This window comes from Rhipicephalus microplus, chromosome 1 (genome assembly GCF_043290135.1).
Source record: "Rhipicephalus microplus isolate Deutch F79 chromosome 1, USDA_Rmic, whole genome shotgun sequence".
NCBI classification, from domain to species: domain Eukaryota; kingdom Metazoa; phylum Arthropoda; class Arachnida; order Ixodida; family Ixodidae; genus Rhipicephalus; species Rhipicephalus microplus.
The window spans coordinates 262,777,256-262,805,177 of NC_134700.1; the positions used below are offsets into that span (position 1 = coordinate 262,777,256).

General features: G+C 44.5%; 1 protein-coding gene and 1 long non-coding RNA gene across 2 annotated transcripts in view; one reads left to right on the plus strand and one right to left on the minus strand.

The window, feature by feature from the left end:
* LOC119164785 (uncharacterized) overlaps positions 1-11,291 on the minus strand; it is a 39,512-nt gene extending 28,221 nt beyond the window's left edge. Inside the window, exons 1-7 of the mRNA XM_075894128.1 lie at positions 10,860-11,291; positions 10,673-10,779; positions 10,448-10,585; positions 9,961-10,069; positions 8,393-8,524; positions 8,037-8,163; positions 617-688 (exon numbers count right to left, since the gene is read on the minus strand). Coding sequence (XP_075750243.1) covers positions 617-688; positions 8,037-8,163; positions 8,393-8,524; positions 9,961-10,069; positions 10,448-10,585; positions 10,673-10,779; positions 10,860-11,097 — 923 coding nt within the window. The 5' untranslated portion in view covers positions 11,098-11,291. The remainder of the gene's footprint in view (positions 1-616; positions 689-8,036; positions 8,164-8,392; positions 8,525-9,960; positions 10,070-10,447; positions 10,586-10,672; positions 10,780-10,859) is intronic.
* Positions 11,292-11,563: 272 nt separating this feature from the next.
* Positions 11,564-27,886, plus strand: LOC142815281 (uncharacterized). The gene is made up of 3 exons (XR_012895106.1): positions 11,564-11,829; positions 15,421-19,300; positions 24,425-27,886. It is a non-coding gene; the product is annotated as an uncharacterized LOC142815281 (long non-coding RNA).
* Positions 27,887-27,922: the final 36 nt, after the last annotated feature.

Here is a 27,922-nt window from a genome sequence, read left to right on the forward strand (position 1 = left end):
TAGAGATAAAAATTATCACTGGCACTTGCAGCGATGTCAAGTAAAGCATCGTTGTAAACTCTCCTTGCGAGCCAGGAGACAACTTTAGGTGCGTCGTGCGTGATTTCATCGGTGCAAATGACAATGTAGCTGTTTCTAACTGCATCGATGCTTAGATCATGGCTGCCGTTGCCGCGGTAGTGTACCAATGTGGTTATTAATATGGAAACGCTTTCTGTGCCGCCGCTGACCAACTTTTTGCCACGCTACAAAGCTTGCATTAGCATTCTGCATCAGCCAACGCTGTTCTGGCTGAAGGAGCTCAATTCGCTTATTTGAAAAACTTCAACAATATTAAGGATGACTGGAACTTGATGGCGTGCAAGAAGCAAAACAAATCTGCACACTATTTTCATGCGAAATAAAGTGTGATAAATTGCTGTTTGCACTTTGTCCTTTATTATACTACGAGCGAATCATTCTGTTAGTGCCTGTAATGGTTTCTGAAGCCTGAAATGCTTTAATTTAACCCTTGAATACACACGTTTTTTATTTCGAATTATCGATATATAGAACTATTTCGCTATCCCTTTCCAGTTCAATATATCCGGGATCGACTGTATAAGCATTAACTTACGTTCGATCACACTGCTGCAGAAGCACGTTTCCATCCTCTGTAATGGCAACAAGTTCTCCAAAGATATGCTTGCTGCAGCGAGAGGGGGAAAAATGAAAAAATCAGACATATGGGCATGTTCATACAACAACAACATTTTTCATCATATCATTACGATAACAACACCATCCCCAATACTTTCCTTGGCATCGTTGTCTGCTGGTTCTCATCAATATTTTGTGTAACCACACACACACACAAAAAAGCTAGCCTTTAAATTTACACTTCTTTCTCTCCTTCATAGTGAGGGTCTCATCCCGAAAGAATAGATGCCTTTAGGTAGTATGCGACAAATCACTGGTCAGCTGCCAGCTCGTAACACGATCATGTGCTACATGATGCCAACAGGCAAAAAAAAAAAAAAAAAAAACAGTGTTCCACACTCACGTTAACAGCAACAGGTGGCTGCCTGACTGACGCTCTTAAGTTTAAATGCATATAATATTTGCTATAAAGTTGTTCAGTCGTGGAGCATTGCACACGTTATTCGAAGGTCGCAGGTTCGGTCCCTGCTGGCGGAAAGTTATTTTTTCGTCCCCTTTTCTTTGTTCCCATTTATGTTACGACTACTTTTAAAAGCACCCCATATATTTTCCTTGGCAGTGTCGCCTGTTAGTTCTCATTAATATTGTATGAAACAAAGAAAACGAGCCCTTAACCTTACACTTCTTTACTCCATTACCTATTGTATAGAGGCATTGTGCGTTGGTTGATACAGGTATGTGCAATTACCTAGAACCTACTATAAATATTTACTTAAAATTTATGAAAAATTGCACATGGAAACATCAATTGATGTAGATGCTTACTGCTTGCTCTAAATGAGCACAGTTAAGCTAACCTAGCCTAAATGCACTGTACAAAGTCAATGTCGGTTCTGGATGATAGATTAATATACTTGGTAACCTTCACAAAATGTGAAAATGAAGCGCTTGTACAAGGGAGCGGGCACCTCCTTCACTAGTCAACCCAGCCATACGTTCTGCATGTGCAGATGTTATTAGTCCGCATGTAATCAATCCCCTGTAAAGGTGGTGTCACTATGATAAATGGGTGCTAAACTCTAAAAACACTTATCCAGAAAAAAAATCTGCGCTGTCTTAAAGCCCCACTTCAAGGTTAAATGAACACTTTTACCCTCACACCGATGCATCACTTTTGAAGTTTTCTAAGTGAGATAAACTTTAAAATGCAACACTGTTTACAGGTTATCTTCAGTATTAAAATAAAAATAAAATCCTGCTACTTTTCAAAGTTGTTTTAACGTTCTTTAAACAAAAAGAATAGCTTTTGCACAACCCTTGTTTCAATTAATAATAAAAAGAAAACATTGTGCAGGTTTGTTGGGTCATGACAAATACGATAATTTTTTCTTTACAATATATGATAGATGCCATTTAAGTTGATTCAAAATTATTTGAACAAAATCACTATTCACACAAGCCTAATATTGCCACGTTTGTTTCTTCAAGATTTGTTATCACCCCGTTACACTGCATTCAGGGCAAACCGCACCTAGATGTTCGCAAAGCTTCAAGGCTTTAGTAGATCGTTCTGTTAAGATTATGCCCACTTCAGGAATGTCACAGATTATTCAGGAACCTACATCGCAACTAGCGATAGTACTAGAGTATTCGATGACAAGGGCATAAATGCCGACACGCTTCGCCGCTTGTCAGTTGATCAACGACCAACGCTCTGCTCGCCGCTATCAGTACAAGCGTCTTGCTGTAATCTGATTTGCCTTTTACGTGGCCACAAGTTCAGCTCAAATAAACAGTTTATCATTCGACCTGCAACTGCCTCCTTCTTCCACGTCGCGACCACATGACATCTGGTGGAGGTGCTGCTTCTTCCATGTACCGGACGCCCCTGTCAAGCCGTGAACCCAGCCCACGATGTAAAGAAGACACCGACGCCAGCCACGAACACCAAACAAGCCGCGGACAGCAGGGTTTACCTCCGGAGTACGGGCTTCTACAAGACAAGGCTCGGAAGACCAAGGCCGTGACCTCGATCGCGGCAACGACGACGACTGCTGCGCCCGTGATTGTGATGCAGCAGCCAAGAGAACCACCGATTTTCCACGGGTCATCGTTTGAAGTACTGGAGGCCTGGCTAAAGACCTACGACCGAGTGGCCGCCCTAAACCACTGGGACGCGGTAGAGAAGCTACGCCGCGTTGATTTTTATCTGCAAGATGCAGCAAGGACGTGGTTCGAGAATTGGCCCTTCAAACATGTGATCTTTTCTGCGGCGTATTCGTGCAAACGTTCACGCTCGCAAAGAGAAGGCCGCTGCGTTGCTGGAGACCCGGGTGCAGCTGCCCAATGAAAATGTCACCATTTTCACGGAAGAAATGAACCGCTTCTTCCACCACGCTGACCCCGACATGTCTGAGGAGAAGAAGGTTCACCTGTTCATGCAAGGAGTCAAGCAAGACACCCCAAAGACGGTCTCCGAATTCGTTTCGGAAGCATCTACGATAGAGGAGACGCTCGAGATGCAGATATGGCAATACAACCGTAGCTTCTCGTCTGCAAGCTACGCCGACATGCAAGCGCTAGGAACCCCCGACTTGTGTGAGACGATCCGAGCGATCGTGCAAGAAGAGCTGCGAAAATTGCTTCCTTCAGTGCAGCCGCACGTGGACTCCATCGCGGACGTCATACACCAGGAGATCCAGCCATCGCTGGGCGTTCCTTAGTCTCCAGAGCCACAGCTGCAAGTCATGAGCTATGCTGCTACAGCCCGCCATCATGCCCCTTCTCCACGGCCATGCCGAAACGCCGCCCCGTCGCACTTGTGTCACCAGACGCCACCACCACCTTTGACGTCTTATTGTTCACCAGCGGGCCAGCGCAGCGTGACGAGAAGAACAGACGTTTCGCATGCACCTGACAACCGCCCGCTCTGCTACCACTGTGGCGAGGCTGCGCACACCTACCGCCGATGCCAATACCGACAGATGGGTCTAAGGGGCTTCGACATCAACGCGCCGCGCCTACAACAGGGTGAACGACCGCATGACATCGTCGACTACCTCGCGAGAGCACAATCGACACGCCGATGACCGTATCGTTTACCGCCACCAGGTCGCTACGCTTTACCGCACCGCAAGCAGTACACCGGCCCTGTTCAAGGTCGATCTCTGAGCACTTACTCTGAAAACTAAGCGCAGCAACCGATAGAGGTGCGGCTGCTGTACGACAAACTACCGAAGATCCTCTGCCACCGCCACGAAATCGAAAGCACCCGCTGCAAGGCAAAAAGGGTTTCAACGTCGAACCTTCGCAGCCTGCAAAAGACGCCATGACACGACGTGGAAGTAGCGGAGCAAATAGACATAGCCGTGACCCGACGCCACGACCTAACCGCAATGCATGCCGACAAACCAGTGACCTCAACATAATATTCGATGGCCATCTCTTCACTGCTCTCGTCGATACTGGAGCCGACTATTCCGTCGTCGGTGGGTCAATCGCGACCAAGTTAAAAAAAAGTGAGGACTGCATGGCCAGGCCCTGAAATAAAGCCGACTGGAGTCTGCACAGCAAGAATCACCATCAGTAACCAGACTTATCCTGCGAACCTTGTATTCTTACAAAATTGCTCTAGGGATAAGATACTCGGACTTTCTAAGTCAACACGGCGCTTTCATTGACCTGAGGTCTACAACAATCACACTAACCTCAGAATACACCCTGCCGAGCCCTACAACGCCAAGTAATCATGCATAGCATGAGCTAGAAGAGCAGGTCACCATGCCACCTTTCTCCAGCAACGTCGTTTCCATTGTCACCGAAAAAGCCGGAGACATTGAAGGCATCGTCGGGGGCGATCAGCACCTTCTTCTGAACCGTCAGATTAGCGTCGGAAGAGGCATAGCTGAGTTGTGTAACGGCAATGCAAAGGTGGTGCTGATAAACTTCAGTCACGAATATAGGCACCTTAACCGTGGTACGGCAGTAACGCATATCGACAAATTCATGGAGGCCAGCAATTTATTCGCATCCTTCGATGCTGCTTCAATGAATCGAGGTGCCGAACCAGATTTCGATGTCAACCCGAGCTTTTCAAAGTGCAAGACCGCCTCAAGTCCCTGCTTTTGCAATTAAAGAACTGCTTCTAGTCATCATCGCGAATTCCACAAACCCCAGTCACGAAAACATCGCATCATAACAGAAGAAAGTGCCCGACCAGTTCGAAAAAGCCTGTACCGAGTCTCGATGCGCGAGCGCAACGCCGTGAAGAACCAAGTCGACGAAATGCTACGTGATATCATTCAGCCATCCAAAAGTCCGTGGGCTGACGTCACCCGCGGTATTAGTGAAGAAGAAAGACAGGACCCTACGTTCTTGCGTTGATTACCGCCGCCTGAACAAAATCATAAAGAAGAACGTGTACCCTCTCCCACGTATAGACGACACACTGGACCGTCCCCACAATGCAAAGTACTTTTCTTCAATGGACCTCAAATCAGGCTATTGGCGAATGCAGGTTGACGAGAGAGATCGAGAGACGACGGCCTTTATCACACCAGACAGCCTCTTCGAGTTAAAGATCATGCCATTTGGTCTTTACTCGGCGCCTGCGGACACCATGCTGGCTGGATTGAAATAGCAGACTTGCCTCATGTACTTGGATGACGTCATCTTGTTTTCCTCCAGCTTCGACAAGCATCTCCGGTGGCTTGAAGCGGTACTTCAAGCTATCAACACTTCTGGACTAACCCCGAAGCCAAAAAAGTGCCGCTTTGCGTACAAGGAGCTGTTTTTCCTGGGACACGTGATAAGCAAGTCTGGAGTCCGTCCCTACCCGTGGAAAACATCCGCCATCGCCGATTTCCCACAGCCCACCGACAAGAAGGCTGTACGCCAATCCCTCGGATTGTGCGCCTATTACAGGCGCTTCGTCAAACGTTTTTCACAGATCGCCAAGCCGCTAACTCACCCCACAAAAAGCAACGTCGAATTCAGGTGGGAAACGGCACACGAGGAAGCATTTCAGACACTTGAACGATGCCTCCAAACCCACCGATACTTGCCCATTTCGACGAATATGCCGAAACAGTACACACTGACACAGCAGCGTAGGACTCGGCGCTGTCCTTGTGCAAAGGACTGGCGGCGTGTAAAAGGTAATCAGTTATGCTAGCCGGCCACTATCCAAGGCCGAGGCCAACTATACCACAACAGAAAAGGAGTGCCTTGCCATCATCTGGGCAGCATCAAAGTTTCGCCTTTACCTCTACGGCAGGCCTTTCAAAGCTGTGAGCGACCACTACGCCTTGTGTTGGCTAGCTAAGTAGAAAGACCCTTCAACTTGCCTCGCACGATGGAGCCTCAGACTTCCAAGAATTCGACGTGACCATCGTTTACAAGTCTGGAAAAACACACTCCGCATCGACTACTTTTCTCGTGCTCCCGTCGAACCACCACGGCCCTATGGCTAGGATGAGGACAGCTTCTTAGGAACAAAAACTGCTGACGACTTCGCCAAGCAACAGCGAGCTGACCTGGAACTCGGAAGCCTTGTGGAATACCTCAAGGGTAGCAGCACGACTGTTCCGAATATTTTCAAGAGAGGACTGAAGTTGTTCTTCTAGAAAAACGGAGTTCTCTTAAAGAAGAACTTCTGGCCCTTTCCAGCCGACCACCTTCTCGTGGTTCCTTCAGCAGTGAGACCAGAAATACTCGAGGCCCTATACAACAACCCAATGGCTAGACGCCTCGATGTTTCCCGTACCCTCGCAAGAATACAAGAAAACCACTACTGGCCACGACCTTCCGCCAATGTCACTCGCTGTGTCAGGACCTGCCGCGACTGTCAGCGACGAAAGACACCACCAACTAGGCCAGCCGGACATCTCTAGCCCATCGAGCCACCTCGCCGATCGTCCCAGCGAAATCGGCATGGACTTGCTGGGGCCAATCCCGACGTCCAATTCTGGAAACAAATGGATCGTCGTAGCTACTGACTACTTCACACGCTACGGCGAAACAAAGGCTATCACAAAAGGCAGTGCCTTCGAGATAGCAAGGTTCTTCGTCGAGAACATTGTTCTGTGTCACGGAGTTCTACAGGTCCTCATTACTAATAGAGGTACGGCCTTTACTGCTGATTTGACTCAAGCAATTTTGAGACATAGCCAGACAAGCCACTGCCCCACCACCGCCTACCAAGCATAGACAAATGGTCTCACCGAGTGGCTAAACAAGACAATCACCGACATGCTGGCCATGTACGTCGATGTCGAACACAAGACGTGGGATAAAATCCTTCCGCAGGTGACCTTCACGTTCAATACCGCCGTCCAAGAAACGTTGCAGATGACGCAGTACAAGTTGGTCTATGGAAGGAGCCCGGCAACGACGCTCAACGGTATGCTTGAAAACGTCGCTGTCGAAGAGAACCTCGACGTCACTGCCTACCTTCAGCGCGCGAAAGAAGCTCATCAACTCGCCCGTCTGTGCATCAAGAACCAGCAGGCGACTGACAGCCGCCATTACAATCTTCGACGAAGCTTTGTTGAGTACCAGCTCGGGGACTGTGTCTGGGTATGGACGCCGATATGTCAACGTGGGCTCAGCGAAAAACTTCTGCGACGATACTTCGGACCGTACAGAGCGGTTTTCGTGGCCCACTCGACTGCTTGGTTGTTCCTGACGGCATTACGAATTCTCAACGGCGCCGTGCTCAACCTGAAGTCCTCCATGTCCTGCGCCTCAAACCATTCCATGCGCGAACCTGAGGACTGTATTTTGTTGTTGTTGCTGTACTTAATGTTATCTTTATTATTGTACCTTCGTCTTTTGTTAAAGCATCGGGACGATGCCTTTTTCAGAGGAAGGCAATGCTACGTTCTTTTCTTCAAGTTTTCTTATCACACTATTACACTACGTTCAGGGCAAACCGCGCCAACGATGTTCGAGAAGCTTCGAGGCTTTAGTAGATCGATTTGTTAACATTACGCCCACTTTGGGAACGTCACATATTATTCGAGAACCCAACGTCGCCGCTAGCGATAACGCTAGAATATTCGATGGCAAGGGTATAAATGCCGACACGCTTCGTCGCTTGTCAGTTGATCAACGGCCGACACTCTGCTCGCAACTATCAGTGCCAGTGTCTTGCTGTTCTCTGATTTTTCTTTTGCGTCGCCACAAATTCGACTCAAATAAACAGTTTATCATTCGACCTGCAACTGCTCCCTTCTCCCACGTCGCGACCCCGTGACAATATAAAATATAGTATATGAAAGCCATGATGCTCGGTGAATTGGTATCAGGAACCAAACATGCAAGACGGCCAATAGACAGAGTGGGCATAAAGAAAGGTCTCTGTGGTCACTGAGCAGCCTTACAAGCTATGGACTCACCTTGGTGTAGTACAACAAACGCCGCTATCATACGAAAATTCCGAGAGCATCGCTGGTTCCTTCTTCAGTGTGTCAAACAAACGAATATACTGACAACTGTTTCTTAATCGAACACAGCATGTCGTCTCTGTAAAAAAGGAACAAGAGTGAGAAACTTAAAAAAACGTGGATGGTCCCTCTTCTTTAGGAATCGGTATAACAAGAAAGCGAGACGTGTCCTCGCAGAGGTAGTTATATGAAATAGACAGTTATAATAAAATATAGGTAGTTATACAAAATCTGCAAAACTTTAATGTGTGCCACGTCTAGGCATCTGTAAAAAAGGTAGTGCAACAGTGTTGCTCAGATACACTTACCTTTTTGAACGTGCTGTAAGCTCACTTGAAAAATTGTGCCGTTAGTTCCAGCTGATTCCAGAACCAGACTTGATTGCTTCTCCAGGAATGCTTCTTTTGAGTGAAAAGGAGCCGGCTGATATTCAGATATGGCTGAAAAAGAAGCATTCAAGAAATCAGAACCAAATAATGCCCAAGATGGCAGCACTTTCTTACTTACTAAACATTTAAATCATCAAAATTTGCTCTCTCTCTCACACACAAAGTTGTTAAAGAAAGAATGCTTCATAACACTGACAGTGAATTATCTAGAATTTGTATGTGGGAACATAATTAAATGAGGCACTCGAAACTTGCATTAAATTAAGCCTCAACCTAGCACCAACACCTTGCATTGCAACTTTTACTGATGCTTGCAAATGGTTGCTGAACAAGAGACCTTGCACAACTGATATCCACAGAAAATATTGTGGTTAGCAATGTCTGCGAGGGTAAGAAAATGAAATGTTAGCCAAGACGACGTCATGACCAGGACATTTACAAGAGGCTTGCAAGCTTCGACATTAATGAATGCTGCTTTTTGAAAACATTTCTTAGAAGCTACACAACTTTAATAAAGAGACGGCCTAAAGAGATACTGAATGAAAATTGGAAAAACTGATAAGAACATCGAAATCCCTCTCAGAAGGTTCTACTATTCTGACGAACAAAGTTTATTTTTCATATTTATTTAACAGCTGTCTGTATTTTTGGTGGATTGTCAGCGTGCAGCGGCTACGTGCGAGCCATGACGCCACACTCTCCCAGGAGCAATCAGGGTACATGTGTTCCTGTCCTGTTCCTTTTTCTCCACCTCTCCTAAAGTATCATTCCCCTCCCCCTTTCGCAAAAAGCCTGAAGCTTGGCCCAAGCTAGAAGCATTGTTCACTGCCATAGTTGTTCTGGGAACCATAGTGGTAGCTGAGCAGCTTGAGAGATGCGAGCGATGGCCTGCATTATTGGGATGCCTGTTTCCAGCGAGTGTAACATCGTCTCCTCTATCTAGTTCACAGTGCAGCCACAAGACGGTCTGTGAAAAAATCATTAAATTCATTACTCTCCTATAGCTTCTGCCTGAAATGACGGTGGTGTCTATCGATTTCAACACTCAATTTTTCAATTAGGCTGAAAAGCTTATGGCAAAAATTTTGTTCATAACCACTTTAACTGGCCTTGTCGCACCGAGGCTGTAACTAAAATGAGGGACTACACATTCTGAGCTGTTAAAACATTTGTCTTGGGCTGTTAACATTTGTGTTTCGTATCCTTAACAACTAAACAAACAGTATTACGGTAGCGAAAACGGTTGGGTTGGTGCATACAATATTTTATGGCTTTAGTAATCCACGCCATTGTATGAAAAAAATAAGAAGTAGAAAACATTGGCAGAACAGCCCATGATGGTGGTGCCTAGATGCCTGACATGTAATGACACTGTAATGCTTTTGATGGGACCAATAGTGGTACCATTTAATTATATTTGCTAAGTTTTTTATGCAAATGAAGAATAAGCATAAATGCGCCTGGAATGCAGCTATAACAAACCGTACCTAGCTTGTCTAGCTCGTCCCCAGATGGGTGGGCCAGCAGGATGGATCCATTTGATAAAGGATGAGGAATTGTGGCAAGGCATCCTCCAGTGAAATCCCAATTACAGTCCTTCGTGAAAGAAGTCATATGTGTATGCTTGCATGATATTTTAAAAGCATTCTTATATAGACAGTGACTTCAAAAGCAATGTGTGGGACTAGGCTATTTGGTATTCCATGAAAAAATACACCACGCAAAATCAAATAAAGGGCAGAAAGGATCAAAGGAGCCAAACACTTTTGTTTGTTATTCATTTCCATCGTTCTCTCACTTTTGTATTGAGCACTTTGTCGTCGTGAATCCAAAGCTTACAAGACTTAAACTCACCCGTAATAGAAAATTACAAAAAAGTGGGGTGGGGGGTGAGGGGGTTATGATGAACTGTTCAACTGAAAATCCCATGCACGCTTAAAAAATTGTTGAGCAGGCTTCCCTTGTAAAACTTACCCGGTAGCAGAACGATTCAGGTTGTATTTGTATTAACTCTAGTAGGCTCCGATGAATGTTCATGTTTCTAAGTTCTGTGCGAGGCTTTTTTGACATCAGGGCTTCTTCGATTTCTTGAACAGCGCTTGCGAAGGGGCCCTAAAGAGAAATACGGGAGATAACAAGGGTGAAGGAGCCGTTCATTGTTACTTTAATGCGTAGGCGAAATGTTAATGAGAACCTTACTTTGCGTTTGATATAACCGCGGTAAACGCCAATCGTTGACTCGAAGGCGCGTATTCGTCTATTTAGGTCAAGCTGATATTGTAAGCACGGTTCCACTGCACTTGCAACTGCAAGAAAAAGAGAGAGCACACGCGATTATACGCCTTATTATGACTGCAAAAACAGTGACGCAAGAGAACACACACACCCCTGTTCGGAACCGACAGAGGCAGCGTCAAATACTGCGCGGACAGCTTGTTCCGTCGAGAATCGTGACACTTTAAGGTCGAGAAATGCGGAAGTCCGTCATCATTCGTTTGGACATCCACACCAGCACCTCCAAAGTCTGGTTGATATTTCGCGTCGACGCTGAAATCAACCAGTTCGGCTAATGCGTGTTCAGCAGCGTTGGGCCACACAGGCAGCAGCTTCGGCAGCGAATCCATCGTCACCTGGGCAGGATTATAACAACCATTCCTTGGTTTTTCAGTCCGCTAATAAACTTCTACGAAGCGAGTAAATAATCAAACTGCTCGCTGGTCATTTCTCGTTCATCAGCGTAACTTCGAAAAGCATGATTAATACACAGCAGCATGGTTACAGTGCACTGTAGCATGGTACGCGGCGCACCGAATTGGTGTCATTGTCGATGCAGCAACTGAATAAATATGATGATGGCAAACTTTATGCCAATTTTATGTGTTAAAGTAATCTCAATTAATTTGTGTGTTATGTAATGCTATAAACGCAAATAATAGTTTTTTTTTGCACAGAGAGTACGTTTGAGTGGCAGATGTTTTTGTAGTTCAGCCAGTTCAGTGTTTCTCTAGTTACGGAAGTCCCAACGCAACACCTGGCAACTTGGAGGCGCTATTGTCAACCAATCAAAACTTGCCGTTTTTCAGCGTTTGTGTACATGGAGTTTCGTGTAAAATAATGAAACCATGGTTTTTTAAAATGGCGCCGTGGCGCTGTTCGGCGGTATTGATGGTGGTGTTTCATGGTTGTTTCGACACTTTCGTTAGCACTACCTGAAGAAAAGTGTTTAGTTTCTACGTGATAATAAGCCTCATCGCGTCACCTCTTCTGTGCTTTGCCAACGATACTGTCATCGTGCCGGCATCGACTGGCAAGTGAATCCAGCCTTTGCCCGAGCAAATACCGCGGCTTCCGAATAAGTTAGTCTCTTTACATTTTTAATTGAAATAAGAACGATGCTGTTTTTCTGAGCGGTAACAAAAACGTTGTAATTCTCATCCGGTTGCTGTTTTAAGTTTATTGAGTATCGATTTCCTGACGGATGATAGCGTTGGCTGGGTTGTGTTTGGCAGTCGAATGGTATGATCGCTTATTCATTTATCTGTTTTGCTCTAACAAGCTGTGCGCTATGGCGAACCGCTATAACACGCTTGTGTTATAGCGGTTCGTGAAACACTTGTGTGAGTGTGAAACACTTGAAAAAGTGGGAAGTAGCAAATAACTTGTTTCTTTGTTCGAGCTGAAAGCATGACCTACTGCTCCAAATAACTTCCTCAGTTGATTATTATTATGATGATTAGTAGCAGCCAGTCACACGGTCTTTTTTGATCGCGATCGGGCTGACTTGGTTGAACTTAATTGACTACTTCATGCTGTAAATTTTATCCCGATCAGGCTTAAGACAGCAGATGCGCAAATCTCGTTATCAAAACGGCAAACAGGGCGAGTCAGCAATTCACAAATTATAGACCTCACTTAGCTGTGCGGTTTGGAGCGTTAGGTAATGCGTGTGCTTGCACCTAGCTGGCAGAACAAGGTTGAGTTATCGAAAAGTGCACCAAATCTGTGACCTGCGTTCACGGCATTTTTAAGATAAGTGCCTAAACTGCTATTTGAGCTCAAACAGCATTCAGCTGCATGGAGCTTTGAAAATGATGCTAGTTTTCCCTCCGTCATTCTTACATTGCTTCATGATTTGTCGCCCCTAATAATAAAATATGCCGTGGCATATTTTATTATTAAAAAAAAAGCCGCGGCATAATAAAATTATGCCGTGGCTTTTCACGGTAAAATTATCACGACATAAAATTATACTCGTGATCAGAATCATAACTTGATTGTTTTAGGGTTTCACATTCTGCAAGTTTGGTGTAATCAAATGTGGCCCACACGTATTTGTATATGCAGATGCAATGCATTGTGCGTTTTAAAGTCGATAGTTGCAGTCGGCCTTCATCAGGATAAGTGCAAACATTCGTTGTCATTGAACACGTGATCTTGTGATGCTGGGGGCTTAACATTAGCAAGAATTTGCCCAGATACCCTTGTGATTCAAGTCTTTGCCCTGTTTCATGACGTGTTGCACTGTCCTGGTGGCCTTGTTGCAAAACATAGTAGGATGGCGATGGCTACTGCAATCAACTACCGCAGGAAACGATAGTACTGCTGCGTGTAAAGTGCCGCACAGGTGGAGGGTACCACCCAAACATCACCTTTTACTCATTCACGTCAAGGCCATATGAAAAAGAGCGGCAGCAACGCTTGGTCTGTAAAACACAACGAAATGTTTACTTAGCAAGTACATTACGGCTTAGGTATGTAAAATCATGCTCAGATTTGTGCATTTAACTTCTACATATTGCCACGTACAGCGGTGAGCACAGTTAGGAGAACACACAAGCACGTGCCCAACCACTATCAGCACCGCGCAACACTCACCGTGGAAACATGTGCTCTGCGACACTCTTTTCACCGCGTGCACAACGTCATGGATGCAATCGTTCGCCGTCTGCTAGCAGCATTTTTGTCAGCTAAGCTGGCGTGTCTTGCATTTCAAGGTGCATCTCAATGAAAATTGGTGTGTTAATATAAAAATTAGTGTAAATGTTTACGTTTGAACTGCAAACAAAGGAAATACCTTAAGATGCATGACATGCCAGCTTAGATGACAAAAATGCTGCTAGCAGATGAACAAATGCGTCCATGACGTGGTGTATGTGGTGAAAAAAGTGTCGCAGAGCACATACTGCGCATTTGCTCTGTGACAATCTTGAACTGGCTACATTATAACAAAATGTAATAAGCAGCACATAAATGATATCACAAAACTTTGTTAGTGACAAAACTAACTTTATCAATGTGCTTCTGCTGTTACTGGCCTCTGTTGCACACGGGTAGTGACACAAATTTTGTTGAACAGGTAGTTCTTTCTGAGAACAGGTGCACTCCTTTCGGCAGGCAGCAACGTTTTCTCGTTCTATGAATATATTAAGAGCCCTGAAAAATGCTTCAGCTAATCTTTTTTATTTCATGCTCATTGCAAGCTGATTTTATGCAGTGTCATTTGGGACTTCTTTTTTTTTATACAGATTGGTCTCCGATATGTTCATTTTCATCATCCTTTATTGCGAATGTACTGTCTCAGAACAAAAGAATATGATATGATATTGTAGTGCAAAACTCGAAAAGAAGACTAAAAGGCTGACAGAAATACGAAAGCTTGTCTTCTAGTTTTTTTTCTTCGTGATTCTCTCTACAATACGTAATAACTAACTAAAGATAAAAGTTCTCAAGCGAAAGCATGACAGCAAAGCAGCTAGGTCTCATGTTGGTTGTTATGGCCACAAGATACTGATTCAGATCTAGTTTAATAGATGTAGCTCAAACAAGTGCAGCATGTGGCTCGTTTCTGATTAGAAGCTAGTTTTTTTTTGTTTTATGTCGCAATAAAAAGTTGACCCACTTTGATTACAAGTGTTTTTAAAATGAGAGGAACTTGAAGGGCTTTTGGTGGAACGCTTTTCCAAGTAGCCATAGAATAGATTTACCAAAGAAGCTTATTGTCTCACGAATTCACCTCCTCAAAAGTTTTTTAGAATCCACCCAGCACGAGCGCAGTTGCAAAGGTTTGTCGCATGCTACAATTGCTCATTCTCTTCTCTCATTGCAACCAAAGCGCTCGAAGCTAAGCAGGGAGGGATGGCACGGGGGAATCAGGTATATGATGTGGGCCTTGTGCCCTTGAGCATTTTTTCTCGTTTTTTTTTGAACGTGCAGTCTTTCAGTGCGATCGTGCTGACACATTGCGGCCTCTTTCGGCAGCCCTCGTAACTCCCGAGCGAGCCATGCTCAGATCAACCAATAGCGTGACACTTGGGCCTATAATGCGATCATTTTTTAGTATATAGCATCACTTGATGAGAGAATAAAACGCGATTTTTAACTGACTTCGAGAATATATTGCAAATTCAGGCAACGGTGCTGTGCCATTTTATTTGGCTCGCTTATTCTCGGTAGCCTCTACTACCGATGGGCAGCAATTTCTGACTATGCTCGAAAAGTGTTGCAGGGCCCCTTTAAGTGTTTTTGTGCTCCACTGAGATTAAGCCAAGTTTTCATACATGTATTTCGCTGTTTTAGGAAAAAAATAAAGCTTGAAGCTCCACATATATAATTATTTTTCTATGTCTCAAAAAGATATCATGCCTCTTAACAACAAATGCCTTTTGCAGCTGCAACAATAACTTCAAGCAAATAATGCCAGTAACTAGGTTGTTGCACTGTTGAGTGTGATTATTTTGGTCTAGATTTTTGTCATGATTATGTTCCACCCACTGTGAGAAGTGCTAGAATTTGTGGGTGCATTCTAAATTAGCTGTATGAATATGGACAAATTAGAAGTCTTTTGGAAACATGCTGTTGTGTAGCACAATGTACAATGTTTCATTACATTCAAGATGCGTTAACTTTCATGCCACGAAATTAAGGTTATACTTTCTTTATTCTTGCAGTGCCACTTGGAACATGGAAGCAGCTGAAGCAGTGAACGTAAACTTGAAAAAAGAATTCAGTGTTGCATCCGAGTTTGAGGGTCCTTCTTGTAGTGAAGCTACCAAGGAGTCTGAAGACAACAAGCAGAATGAGAATGCAAGCTTGAACTGCGAAGGCAAGGTTTTTCCAGAAACAGAAGGTGATGCGAACCTTGTACCAAGATTACCTGACAGTAATGTTGTCAGTTCATCACGTTCAGAGGCATGCTCTGGTGGTACTGCCAAAGACAGCTGTGAAACTTTAGAAAGGTCTGGGGACCCTTCTAATGTGCAAGCTAGGAATGAAATAGGAACACAGTTGAAGGAAGAAGTAAAAGCTGAAGATGCAGACATGGAAGCAGCTGAAGCAGTGAGTTTAGACTTGAAAAAAGAATTCAGTGTGGCATCTGAGTTGGATAGTCCTTCTTGTAGTGAAGCTACCAAGAAGACTCAAGAGGAGAAGCAGATTGAAAATGCAAACTTGAACTGTGAAGGCAAGGTTTTTCCAGAAACAGAAGGTGATGCGAACCTTGTACCAAGATTACCTGACAGTAATGTTGTCAGTTCATCACGTTCAGAGGCATGCTCTGGTGGTACTGCCAAAGACAGCTGTGAAACTTTAGAAAGGTCTGGGGACCCTTCTAATGTGCAAGCTAGGAATGAAATAGGAACACAGTTGAAGGAAGAAGTAAAAGCTGAAGATGCAGACATGGAAGCAGCTGAAGCAGTGAGTTTAGACTTGAAAAAAGAATTCAGTGTGGCATCTGAGTTGGATAGTCCTTCTTGTAGTGAAGCTACCAAGAAGACTCAAGAGGAGAAGCAGATTGAAAATGCAAACTTGAACTGTGAAGGCAAGGTTTTTCCAGAAACAGAAGGTGATGCGAACCTTGTACCAAGATTACCTGACAGTAATGTTGTCTGTTCATCACGTTCAGAGGCATGCTCTGTTGGTACTGCCAAAGACAGCTGTGGGACTTTGGTGGAAAGGTCTGGGGACCCTTCTAGTGTGCAAGCTAGAAGTGAAATAGCAAAACAGTTAAAGGAAGAAGTAAAAACTGAAGATGCAGACATGGAAGCAGCTGAAGCAGTGAGTTTAGACTTGAAAAAAGAATTCAGTGTGGCATTCGAGTTGGAGAATCCTTGTAGTGAAGCTACCAAGGAGACCGAAGAGGAGAAGCAGAATCAAAACGCAAACTTGAACTGCGAAGACAAGGTTTTTCCAGAAACAGAATGTGATGTGGACCTTGTACCAAGATTACCTGACAGTAATGTTTTTAGTTCATCACGTTCAGAGGCATGCTCTAGTGGTACTGCCAAAGACAGCTGTGGGACTTTGGAAAGGTCTGGGGACCCTTCTAGTGTGCAAGCTAGAAGTGAAATAGCAAAACAGTTAAAGGAAGAAGTAAAAACTGAAGATGCAGACCTGAAGCTTGCAGTTCATTCAGGGCGGAAAAGAGATAACTCTGCCTCCACACTGTGCGACAGTGATGTTCTAAATTCAGTTATCTCTGAGCCAACTAAAGGCAGGTTAGTGACCTGGGAACAGAGAAAGAACTCTTCTGAAAGTAAAACGAAAGAAATGGCGAAGCAGTCAGCAGGAGAGAAGTGTGAAAGTGAAGATGAGTGTTCCCAAGGCAAAGTTCTCTCGAAGCTGGATAAAGACGATATCCTAGAGGCCAAACCATGTGGTGCCAATCTCAGTGAATCATCTTGTTTTGAGAAAAACTGTAGCAGTGCCTTTAGTGAGAGCAGCATGCACTCAGACAGTCCACATGGCTCTTTTTCCACGGATGTTGGAAAACACGCTGCAGAAAAAGGAGAGGAAATTGATAGGGAGGGACACATCTCCTTTTCTTTTGTACCAAAGAGAGAGGCAGTGAAAGAAGTGGAGAGTGAAAAAGAAGAGCACTCTTCCTCCTGTGAATGGGGAAAGCAGGAATCCAAAAAAGAGGAGACTCATAATGAGGGACATGGCTCTTCCACAATATATCCCATAATAGATGCCATAGGAAAAAAAGAGGAAAATGATTGTGAAGTTCAAGAGTCTTCCTCAGTTGAACCTTTGAAGAAGAAAGCAGGAGAAGAGGAAATTCAGCCTGGAAGTAAGCATGACAATCACATGCCCAGTCTTCAATCGTCAGTGGAGAAACCTGACACCAGTTCATCTGAGTCACATGATAGTCAGACAGACGTACAACCATCAATTAGTTGTGAACCATGTAGTCAAGCTGCTGATGACCTTTTGTCTTCAAAAGATGGCGAAAACACTTCATTCACTGAGACAAGTAAAGAAGAAACTGAAGAAGAGAGTGAAGATGAAGATGAGCAGGAAGAGACATGTCATCCTTATGTCTCACAGTTTCTTCATCATTACATAAAGGTTGGGAAGTATGTGCCAACATCTGTGTCGAAGGCCAGAGATTTTCGTATGAGAAGGGCAGATGCCGTAGTTGAAGCTCCTTCGTTGGTTACTCCCTTACTTATAAAAAGACCAGACTACCTTTTGACAGAGGACGAAAATTGTGAGGGAAGTAAGAAACAGAAAAAAGTGCTGCCTTTGAGGCAAAATGTGAGCTCTGCTGATGAGTTTTTTGAAAGTGAAATTGGAAAGTTCTTCATCGGTCTCGGTTTGAGCAGAGCACGTGAGGTGTGCAACCAAGAGGTGCTAAAGCTCAAGAGGCGCGAGATAAAGAAAGCTCGTGGTCGTAATCAAGAGATGATCGATGAGTATAAAGGGCTAATAGAAGAACATCGAAAAACTTTAATAGCAAACTCTGCCTTTAAATTCAAGTCCAAGTCATGCAAGTTATGTGATTTTAAAACTGAATCAAGCCTTGTTCTGGAAGGACACCTACTGACACCACATTTGACAACACGGCGGGAGCTTCAGTGCGGTTTTTGTGACTACGCGACTCGCGATAGCAAAGTGTTTGCATTCCATGTGGAGGCTATGCACAACAGACAGGCAATCCTAGAGCCTCCACAGCTGCATCATCAGTGCCCTTTTTGTCCTTTTGAGACCAACCTGAAAATTAAGGCCACTTCCCATGTTAACCGTTGTGAAAAGGTTTTTAGCTCAAGTCAGAATCAGAGGCCCACTTATGACTTTCAGCCTCCGGGAGTCACAGCTAAACCTCTTAATTTTAATAATATCATGAACTACGAGGAAACATTGTTTTCATTAGGCCGCATTGCTAAAGATCCACGAAAAGGCTCTGGCGCGACACGTCAGAACGGAGCCTCTGCATTGGTAGCGCCTCAAGGAAAACTGCCACTGCTATCCAAGAAACGAAAATCTGCTCACTTGCAAAATCAAAGTCAGGAACAGAGCAAGTCTAGGTTGACATTGATCCAGCCAGATATTTCATCAAACCAAACATTCCAGGTTGTTGGCAATGGTGCGGAGCTTATCCCATTGTACAATGAAAGCATCAGGCAGATCATAGCTGTTGCTCAATCACCTTCCAACTTGGCTAGTTTGCGTACTGGTGCAGAGGAAGCCCAGCAAGGCACACAACCACAAACATGTGAAAGCCCCAAGGGAACCAGCTCAACTGCACCCGTTATAGCTTGTGAGATCTGTGATGGCTTTGTCAAAGACTTGGCGCAGTTGCGCTTGCACATGCATCGAACACACAGTGTGAAAATCCATCGGGCTACACTGTCCCAGCGCCCACCACTCAGCTGCCAAAAGTGTGACAGGCGTTGTTTCAGTGACCAGGGACTGGAACGGCATTTGCTGGGGGCTCATGGCATGGTTACACCCAACATGCAGTACATGGCCAAAAGGGGCAGGGATGCTGGCCGTTGTCCACGATGTGGTCGCATTTATGCTGCCAAGCTGGTTTCCCACATGAAAGAGGTGAGCAGTATGTCATTATCCATCTTTGTGAGGAAACTTTGCCTCAAGGTGATCACACTGCTAAGTTTGAAAATGCGGGTTTGATTGCTGGCCATGGTGGCCGTATCTAAGGGAGGGAAACGTAAGAACACCCTTGAACTTAAATGTGGGTACTCTATAATTAAACCTAGTTATAGTCAAAATAACCCCAATACTACCTTCCCCTTTTTGCATTGTGCCTCTTAATCACATCGTCATTATTGTGTGTAATACTCGAGAATGGATTATTGTGAAGTGTTACGGTGAGATGCCTTTATCCAACCTCGTTCTTCTCTTCTTCCATGCGTCCCCTCAGTATCGTAGCAATACCCCCTTCACAGACGATGCCCACCACTGGGCGAGTCTGTCTTCGTTGCAATGATGAGAGCATCTTATACGGGCAGCATGGACGACGTTGGTCTTGCTTGAGCGATGGTCAGTTGACTACAGCCGAGATATAGCATACGTGACATCACTGAGACGTTCCAGGACAATAAACTGATCAGTGTAGTTGGCCAGAAACTTTTGGCAGAGGCCGCGCTTGAGAAGGCGTGTTCAAAGCCCTGCCAAATCCATTTTGTTCAAACAATTCCTGGAGGTGACTTCTGTGGTATCGGTTCTTAGAGCATTTCTTGGAAACGAAAGTTCAAAGACAGGCGATGAGCTGGGCCTCTTCTGCACGGCAAATGGTTTCAGCGAGAGTAGGTTGGCCGGTTGCAGAAAACGAAAGAGTAGTGTCAAGAGCTGTGCGTGGCTGGCGTTTGTAGAGCAGATAAAATGGACTGTATCTGGTTGTTTCGTGCCGTGGAGTGTTGTAGGCAATAGTTATAAATAGCGAGATTGACAACACAAAATGGTGAACCCCGGTGTGCTATGGGGTGAAGTAGCCCGGTTGGCGGGGTTGTCGTACGCTTGTAGCGTTGATATTGCTCACAGTTCGCAAGGTATGCAGTCACACTTTTACACATTTTTGGCGAGAAGAAGCGTTCTTGTGTGTGATTAAATCTCCTAGAAAAACCTATATGGCCAGATGTTGCGTCATTGTGCATTGCTCGGAAGTATGTGTTGTCTCAAACTCGTGAGCACCACTAGAAGTAGACGAGGGCTTTTGCTTGAATAATTCTTACGATGAAACGGCCTTGACCGTTCTTTCCAAAGATGAAGAAAGAAGCAGCCTTATACATCATATCAATAAAAAAAAAAAAGAAAGAAGCAAGACTGTTGTCATCACTACATTACTTTGCTGGAAAAGTTGCTTGGCCAGGAATTGGAGCATTGATTACTGCCAAATATTCATCAGAGTTGTGTGCGTTACACTCGGTTGTCGGAAGCAGGATGTTGCGTCATTGTGCATTGCTCGGAAGTATGTGTTGTCTCAAACTCGTGAGCACCACTAGAAGTAGACGAGGGCTTTTGCTTGAATAATTCTTACGATGAAACGGCCTTGACCGTTCTTTCCAAAGATGAAGAAAGAAGCAAGACTGTTGTCACTACATTACTTTGCTGGAAAAGTTGCTTGGCCAGGAATTGGAGCATTGATTACTGCCAAATATTCATCAGAGTTGTGTGCGTTACACTCGGTTGTCGGAAGGGGAAGCCGTAAAAGGCAATCAGCGTCAGCACGTCAATGACCACTCTTGTAACTGACTGCAAAGTTGTGTTCTTGCAATGATTACGTCCAACGAGCAAGACGACCGGATGGGTCCCAAAGTTCAGTGAGCCAACATGAAGAACGGTGGTTCGTGATTGTCTAAAATCAGCATTTGTAGATACAAGGGCGAAACTTGTGCATCGTGAATGTGACCATGAGACATTCTTGCTCTGCAAGAGCGTAGTTTCGCTCCGGTTTACTTAAACAGCAACTGGCATAGGCAAAGACGGGGTCAGCAGTTCCATGGCGTTGGACCAAGACAGCGCCAATAGCTACACCACTGGCGTAGGTATGAGCTTCTGTGGCAGCAGATGGGTCATAGTGGAGAAGCAAGGGCCCTGACATAAAAAGGAACTTGAGTTGTGAAAAAGGTCACTCGCAATCTTCTGACCACTGAAAAGGCGAATTCATGTTGAGTAGGGACGTCAAAGGGTAAACGAGGTTGGCGAGCTTAGGCACAAAGCGACGGAAGTGCGATCATAAGCTCGAAAAGCTTCGCAACTCTTGTGCAGACTGAGGTTGTTGGAAGCTGCTGACTGCAGCCACCTTTTGAGAATCTGGTCAAACGCCATGCTAGTCAACCAGGTGATCCCCAGAACCAGAGTCTCACAGTTGCTGTTATGACACTTCTGAGAATTCAGTGTGAGCTTAGCTCTCTCAAGGCAGGTGAGAACAATGACCAGACATTGGTTTTGCTCATCGAATGTACTACCAAAATTTATGTCATCCAGTCAGCAAAGACAAACTTTGCAGTCCACATAATGTAGTCTCCATGAAGCACTCAAACGTGGCTGGAGCGAGACGAAGGCTGCATGTTGTCGCCGTCATCAATCAGATCCATAGAGAGTGGTGGTAGACTGGCCAGTCGGCGGCTTCGATGTAGCTCTGGAAGCAGCGCTTCCCTGATCGTTCGCCCGGGATGACTGTTCCGGAGCCCGCACCTCCACCAATATTGTTACGGTGAGATGCCTTTATTTACAGGAGATGATGAATGTGAGAGTCCAGGGATTGGGAAGATCACCGCTCGTGCCAACACCCATTCTTCTCTTTTTTCACGTGCCTCGTCAGTATCGTAGCATGAAGCTTTACCTTGTAACTTCATTTTAGTTAAACAGAAAAACTTTTGTTTAGAATTGCTGACTTCATTTTAATCATACCTGATGTAATTAATAGGGGTTAAAGTTTACCAAGTCGGCTTCCCTGTGGGCTCTTTTGCAGTCTTTGATTTTTTTCATATGTTGCCAAAAAGTTGGATTGAAGAAATTATAGGTAGTGGTTGGGGAGTATCGGGCATTGTTATTAGAGTACCGTAGTTCAAATCCATTCTTCAGAATACACTTTACTTAGAAAGGCCATTTTTGCTGCCATAGTTCTCCTTGTTCACTGCTTTTTCAGTCCAGCTCGCAGCACACACATGCTGCTGGCTTCAGATCGACTCTACTCACGCAATATAAAGAGGCTATGTCATCACGTGAAGATGTATGAGCTGTGGTGCATGGGAGTATGCAGGGGATGTTGGAAAAAGTTTGCTGAAGAACACGATGAACTGTTGTGTTTTGGATTCATGCGCTACAACAGCAGCCAACTGAACCAGGCTGCGGTTTATTGTAAATAAAACCCTTTTCCTAGGCATCGAGAGGCTCGATTTCCTACAGGGGAAGAACTTTGCTCGCGTATTCTAGCAAAAGCAAAAGTAACAGCGGATGCTTGCCTTCTAGGGGCTTGGTAACATACTGCAAAATGCCTAAGTACTGACCGATTTGGGTAGTTTTCAAATGATCCCAGAACAGTGCCTAACAACTGTTACTCTAGTACAGTCGAAACATGTAATGATGAAATCCTAAGGGAATGAAATTCTCACCGCAACGATATATAGCCCTGGCGAATGCCCACGGAAGTCATTGTATTTCATAACCAGCGACTGTGAAACATACTTCAATCACTGTCCTTCATTAACAAAATTTTTTAAACTAGAGTGCACAAATAATTCACTCTTGTAACATTAACTACATTCAAAAGCTACTCAAATGCATTCGTGATACACATAAATTGCAGAAAACAATTGCCACAAAGCAACTGTCACTGTTTACAAAAAAGAAAAGCCGGCGATTACAATGATGATAATCATTTGCCCATTAGTATGGGTAACTGCACAATGTTCCAATCATAAATGCATTCAACTAGCAGCTACAACTACATCTTTGAAAACAAACCTCGACAAATATCTGAGGTGACTTTGCAGTAGGCATGTAATAGTATTTCAATGGGCTGGCGCGGAAACGCCAGCTTATGCTGACTCGTAATCGTGGACTACATAGCCAAATCCACATTCACATGGAGTTTCATTCGCGGTGGTTCCCTGAATTTGTAGGCTTTGTGTACCCATTGCTGCCGCACATGGTCACGTGTGTGGAGCGATAGCAGTCTCCGTGTGTGCTTGGTTCGATGTGAACTGCATGAAGTGATCGTACGGTCTGATTTGTCTGCCTGCAAAGATTCCACCGCCAATGAAAACATGAAACATGTATATACTGACATTAGATTAGTAAGGTGTGCGTGTAAGTAGTTTATGACTGTGTGAACTGTGCGAAGAAAACTGTGTATTGGCATGATGTATGAACTGGTTTCAGTGTGCTATTATGTTTTTTTCTTTTCCGTATTGTTAATTTTTGGGTACCGTTCTGTATTAATATTTTATTTTTCGCTGCGGAACTTTGTGATATGGAGTAGCCGAGGCAATAGGCACCTCAACCTCTTCACAGCAAAACAGTTAAAACAGAACAGAGCCCCGCCGCGGTGGTCTAGTGGCTAAGGTACTCGGCTGCTGACCCGCAGGTCGCGGGTTCAAATCCCGGCTGCGGCGGCTGCATTTCCGATGGAGGCGGAAATGTCGTAGGCCCGTGTGCTCAGATTTGGGTGCACGTTAAAGAACCCCAGGTGGTCAAAATTTCCGGAGTCCTCCACTATGGCGTCTCTCATAATCATATGGTGGTTTTGGGACGTTAAACCCCACAAATCAATCAATCAATCAATCAATCAATCAATCAAAACAGAACAGAAATTCCCGCAAGAGCGAATTTTTTTGCTTTGCCCGTTGATTTCGTCATTGTGGGTTTCAACTCTACCGAAGTTTGAAATGTTTTTTGGTGAAGAACTTTTAAAAAGGCCTTTTAGCATTAAAAAAAAAAAAACTATGGGAAGGGGAAGACGAAAGCTTGTAATGAAAGAATCTGTAAACAGGGGTTGCGTGCTCGAGCCAACGTTTTGGCTAGTGGACTTGTGTTCTCCTAATTTTAGCCTTGAAGAAGAGAAGTCCATTTGTTGAAATGTCGCCTTGAGCACACAACCCCTGTCTAGGGTTTTGAGTTGTTGTATTCTGTCTTCACCATTAACAAGTCCTTGCAATGACTGTTATTAGCCTATACTAAATTTATTGCCATTGTTTTTCTGTGCAGGTGCATCGAATGACAGTAAGGATGGCCACCCTATCATACAAGTGCCCTATATGCGAAGCTGTATTTGCCATGTATGGGCATTTTGAAAGACATGTACGTAAAGTACACACTAATAACAGGAACAAATCATCTGCTACAGTTAATAATGGCCAAACCTCCAAGAGGCCATTATCAGCCGAAGCTTCTACTCCCACAATTGTTAAGTATAATTCCTCAAAGCGACCATGCCTGCCTACATCCTCTCCTTCCACAAGCTACCAGGCCAACTCTGTGAAGCGACCATTTTCAGCTCCAAGTTCTAGTTCTGCAACTTCAAACCCCAGTGCCGCAAAGCGGCCATTGTTGTCTCCAACCACTGGTCATTTCAGTTCTGCAATGTGTCCGTCTTCGGCTGGAGCACCTACTTCTGCTCTTACGAATCCCAGTTACTCAGTGCGACCATCCGTGGCTGCATCCTATTCTTCCTCAACTTCCCAGCTGGACACTGTGAAAAGGCCATTCTGTGCTACAGACTCAACAGCTACAAACTCCTCTTCTAGTTTTACAAGACTGCCAATCGTGGTTCAGACCTCCGATAATTCAAGTGCTAGTTCCAGTGCTGCAAAGTGGCCGCCTTCGGCTTCAACCTCTAGTCCTGGAAGTGCGGGTTCCAATTTTGCCGCAAGACCGTTATTGCCTGCAAGCACTACAACTGCAGTTACCGGCTCCAGCTCTTCAAAGGAGTCAACGTCAGGTGTAGCCTTCATTCCTGCAACTGCACACACCAAGTCGCCAATGTCGCCTTTCATGGCTCAGTCTAGTCCTGTAAGTATCCATCCTGCTACCACATCAAGACCATTCCTGGCTGCAACACCTTCCGTGACAGCTGCTGGTTCCAGTTCAGCAAAGCAACAGTTGTTGATGTGCCCTACTTCTGTGGTGAATAACGCTGTAGCAATTTCTTCAACTGGTAAGTTTAGTACCAGTGGGAATGAAGTTACCTGCTTGCCGATAGACCAACCTACAAAGCAGCCAATTTCGGCTGTGTCAACTGGTGAGCTTAAATCCAGTGGGAACCAAGTTATCTGCTTGCCGATAGGCCAACCTACAAAGCAGCCAATTTCGACTGCGTCAACTGGTGAGCTAAAATCCAGTGGGGATGAAGTTATCTTCTTGCCGATAGGCCAACCTACAAAGCAACTAATTTCGTCTGTGTCAACTGGTGAGCTTAAGTCTAGTGCGAACGAAGTTACCTGCTTGCCGATAGGCCAACCGACAAAGCACGGAATTTCGACTGCGTCAACTGGTGAGCTTAAATCCAGTGGGAATGACGTTACCTGCTTGCCGATAGACCAACCTACAAAGCAGCCAATTTTGGCTGCGTCAACTGGTGAGCTTGAACCCAGTGGAAAGGAAGTTACCTGCTTGCCGATAGGCCAACCTACAAAGCAGCCTAGTTTGACTGTGTCAACTGGTGAGTTTATATCCAGTGGAAAGGAAATTACTTGCTTGCCGATAGGCCAGCCTACAGAGCAGCCATTTTTGGCTATGTCAACTGATAAGCCTAAACCTAGTGTGAAAGAAGTGACCTGCCTTCCAGTAGGGCCACCTACAAAGCCACCCTTTCTGGCTATGTCACCTTCTGAGCTCAACACCAATGTGAGGGAAGTGACCTGTTTGCCAGTAGTTCAGCCTACAAAGCAGCCATTTTTGGCTAAGGCCTCTGCGCTTACAGTAAAAGCTAAGACAACAGATATTTCACCTGTTGAATCCAATTCCAAATCAAAAGAAATCTCAGGTGCATGGGCAGAGCCCACCTTTCAGTCGGTGCTGTCCAAAATAAAAGTGGAATGGGCAGATCCCATGGAAGTGGCCCCCTCTGCCTCGTCACAGCTAAATTTTTTACAAGAACTTGTTTGGTGCGTGGCTTGTAAGAAAAGTGTGGAGGACTTCACAGAACATTTGAAATACAAACACATACGACAGTGTCGTGTTCGTGTATGCCACATTGAGACGTGCGACTCGTGTCTGTCATCATTTTCTGGTCTGAAAGTGGCAATCACATCAGATGTTGAGGATGAAGATAGTTCAGAGGATGAGGAGGAGGAGGAAGAGGAGAATGACAGTGGGAAAAATGAAGCTGCTAGGCCAGAAACAATGGTCCTTGATCGGCCATGCAAAAGTGAGCCGGTGGATGTGTAAGAGGCTTGTTGCCTAAACAGCTGCTTGAGAGCACCATGTGTCAGTGAAATAGCATGTCCAATGTATAGGAGTGCATTTTTCAGGTTTTTCATAGTTATTCGAACTCTGGCAGTTGAAACAGAGGTTCTCAGACTTTTGGCTTGTCTGCATTTATAGTGCTTCCATGAAGTTCCGAGGCAAGCGCATAGGTTTTCATAGAAGCTGTGCGCATGCCCATCAGGACTAATTTAAACCTGGAAAAAACTATCCCCTTGGTAGACATGCTCATCCAGTCATTCTTGCATAGATGTTTGCTACTGCACACTTATGTGCTGGTTCCGAGGCTATTATGTCAAGATGCAGTGTTGCTTATTCATGGAAGCAGTAGCTAAATAGTTGAATTTAAATGGACTGTATTAATCCAATGACTCTGTATAGACATTGCTGCACTGGTAAAAGGGGGCAGATATGCACACATTCATTTAGTTCCTTGGGCTGTGAAAATCAATTCACAGTGTTTTCATAGTAAGGAATGGAAACCTCTGGCTTGAGAGCATTCAAAGAACTGTTGGTCTCTGCGCTTCGCAAGGGAATGGAGGATACCTTCATTGAATTTTTATGTTGCAGATATTGCCTTGAACCAATACTACGACTTTGTTTAAAATTGTGATCGATGTCGTGCACTTATTATCTGTTGAACAGTCTATTTACAGTGACAGACAGAAAATGAATTGTGAGCAACGAAAATATTGTTCACCTTGCTCACTTTTCTTGAGGATGTCCATATTGTTGAATTTCAGTGTGATGTGCTCTAATTAATAAAGCAAAACTAGCAGTTATGTGTTGGCATACTGCTTATTCTATAATTTATAAAACTCGCTTTTGTAGCATTTTGCACTCATCATTGACACAGCAAAGTGAAATAGACATCTAATTCTATCTTTGTAAATATTTCATTTTTTTTATTTTTGTATGAATTATCAGTTGTTAGTTCTACTGTATGTCCATCAATGTGCAGTAAATGGCAGCTGTATTGTTTACTTCCTTCAATTTGCTTGCGACGTCTGTATGTGCTTTTGTTAATAGTATGCAACCTGCAATTCTGTGTTTTCATAGTTTTTGTGCGATACACAAATTTCCCCGTTGGAACATTTCATATTCATCATTTATATAACAAGGGAGACTTCTTACTCCGCCTTCATAGTTGTTCTTTTTCCATTGTCATGTAAAGGTATAGTTGAGAGCTATGCTACCTATCATGCTCTCACTTTGTCTAATAAAGTAGCACACACTGCCTGAAAATGTTGAATTTTTTACCCCTGGTTACAGGGAAATCAA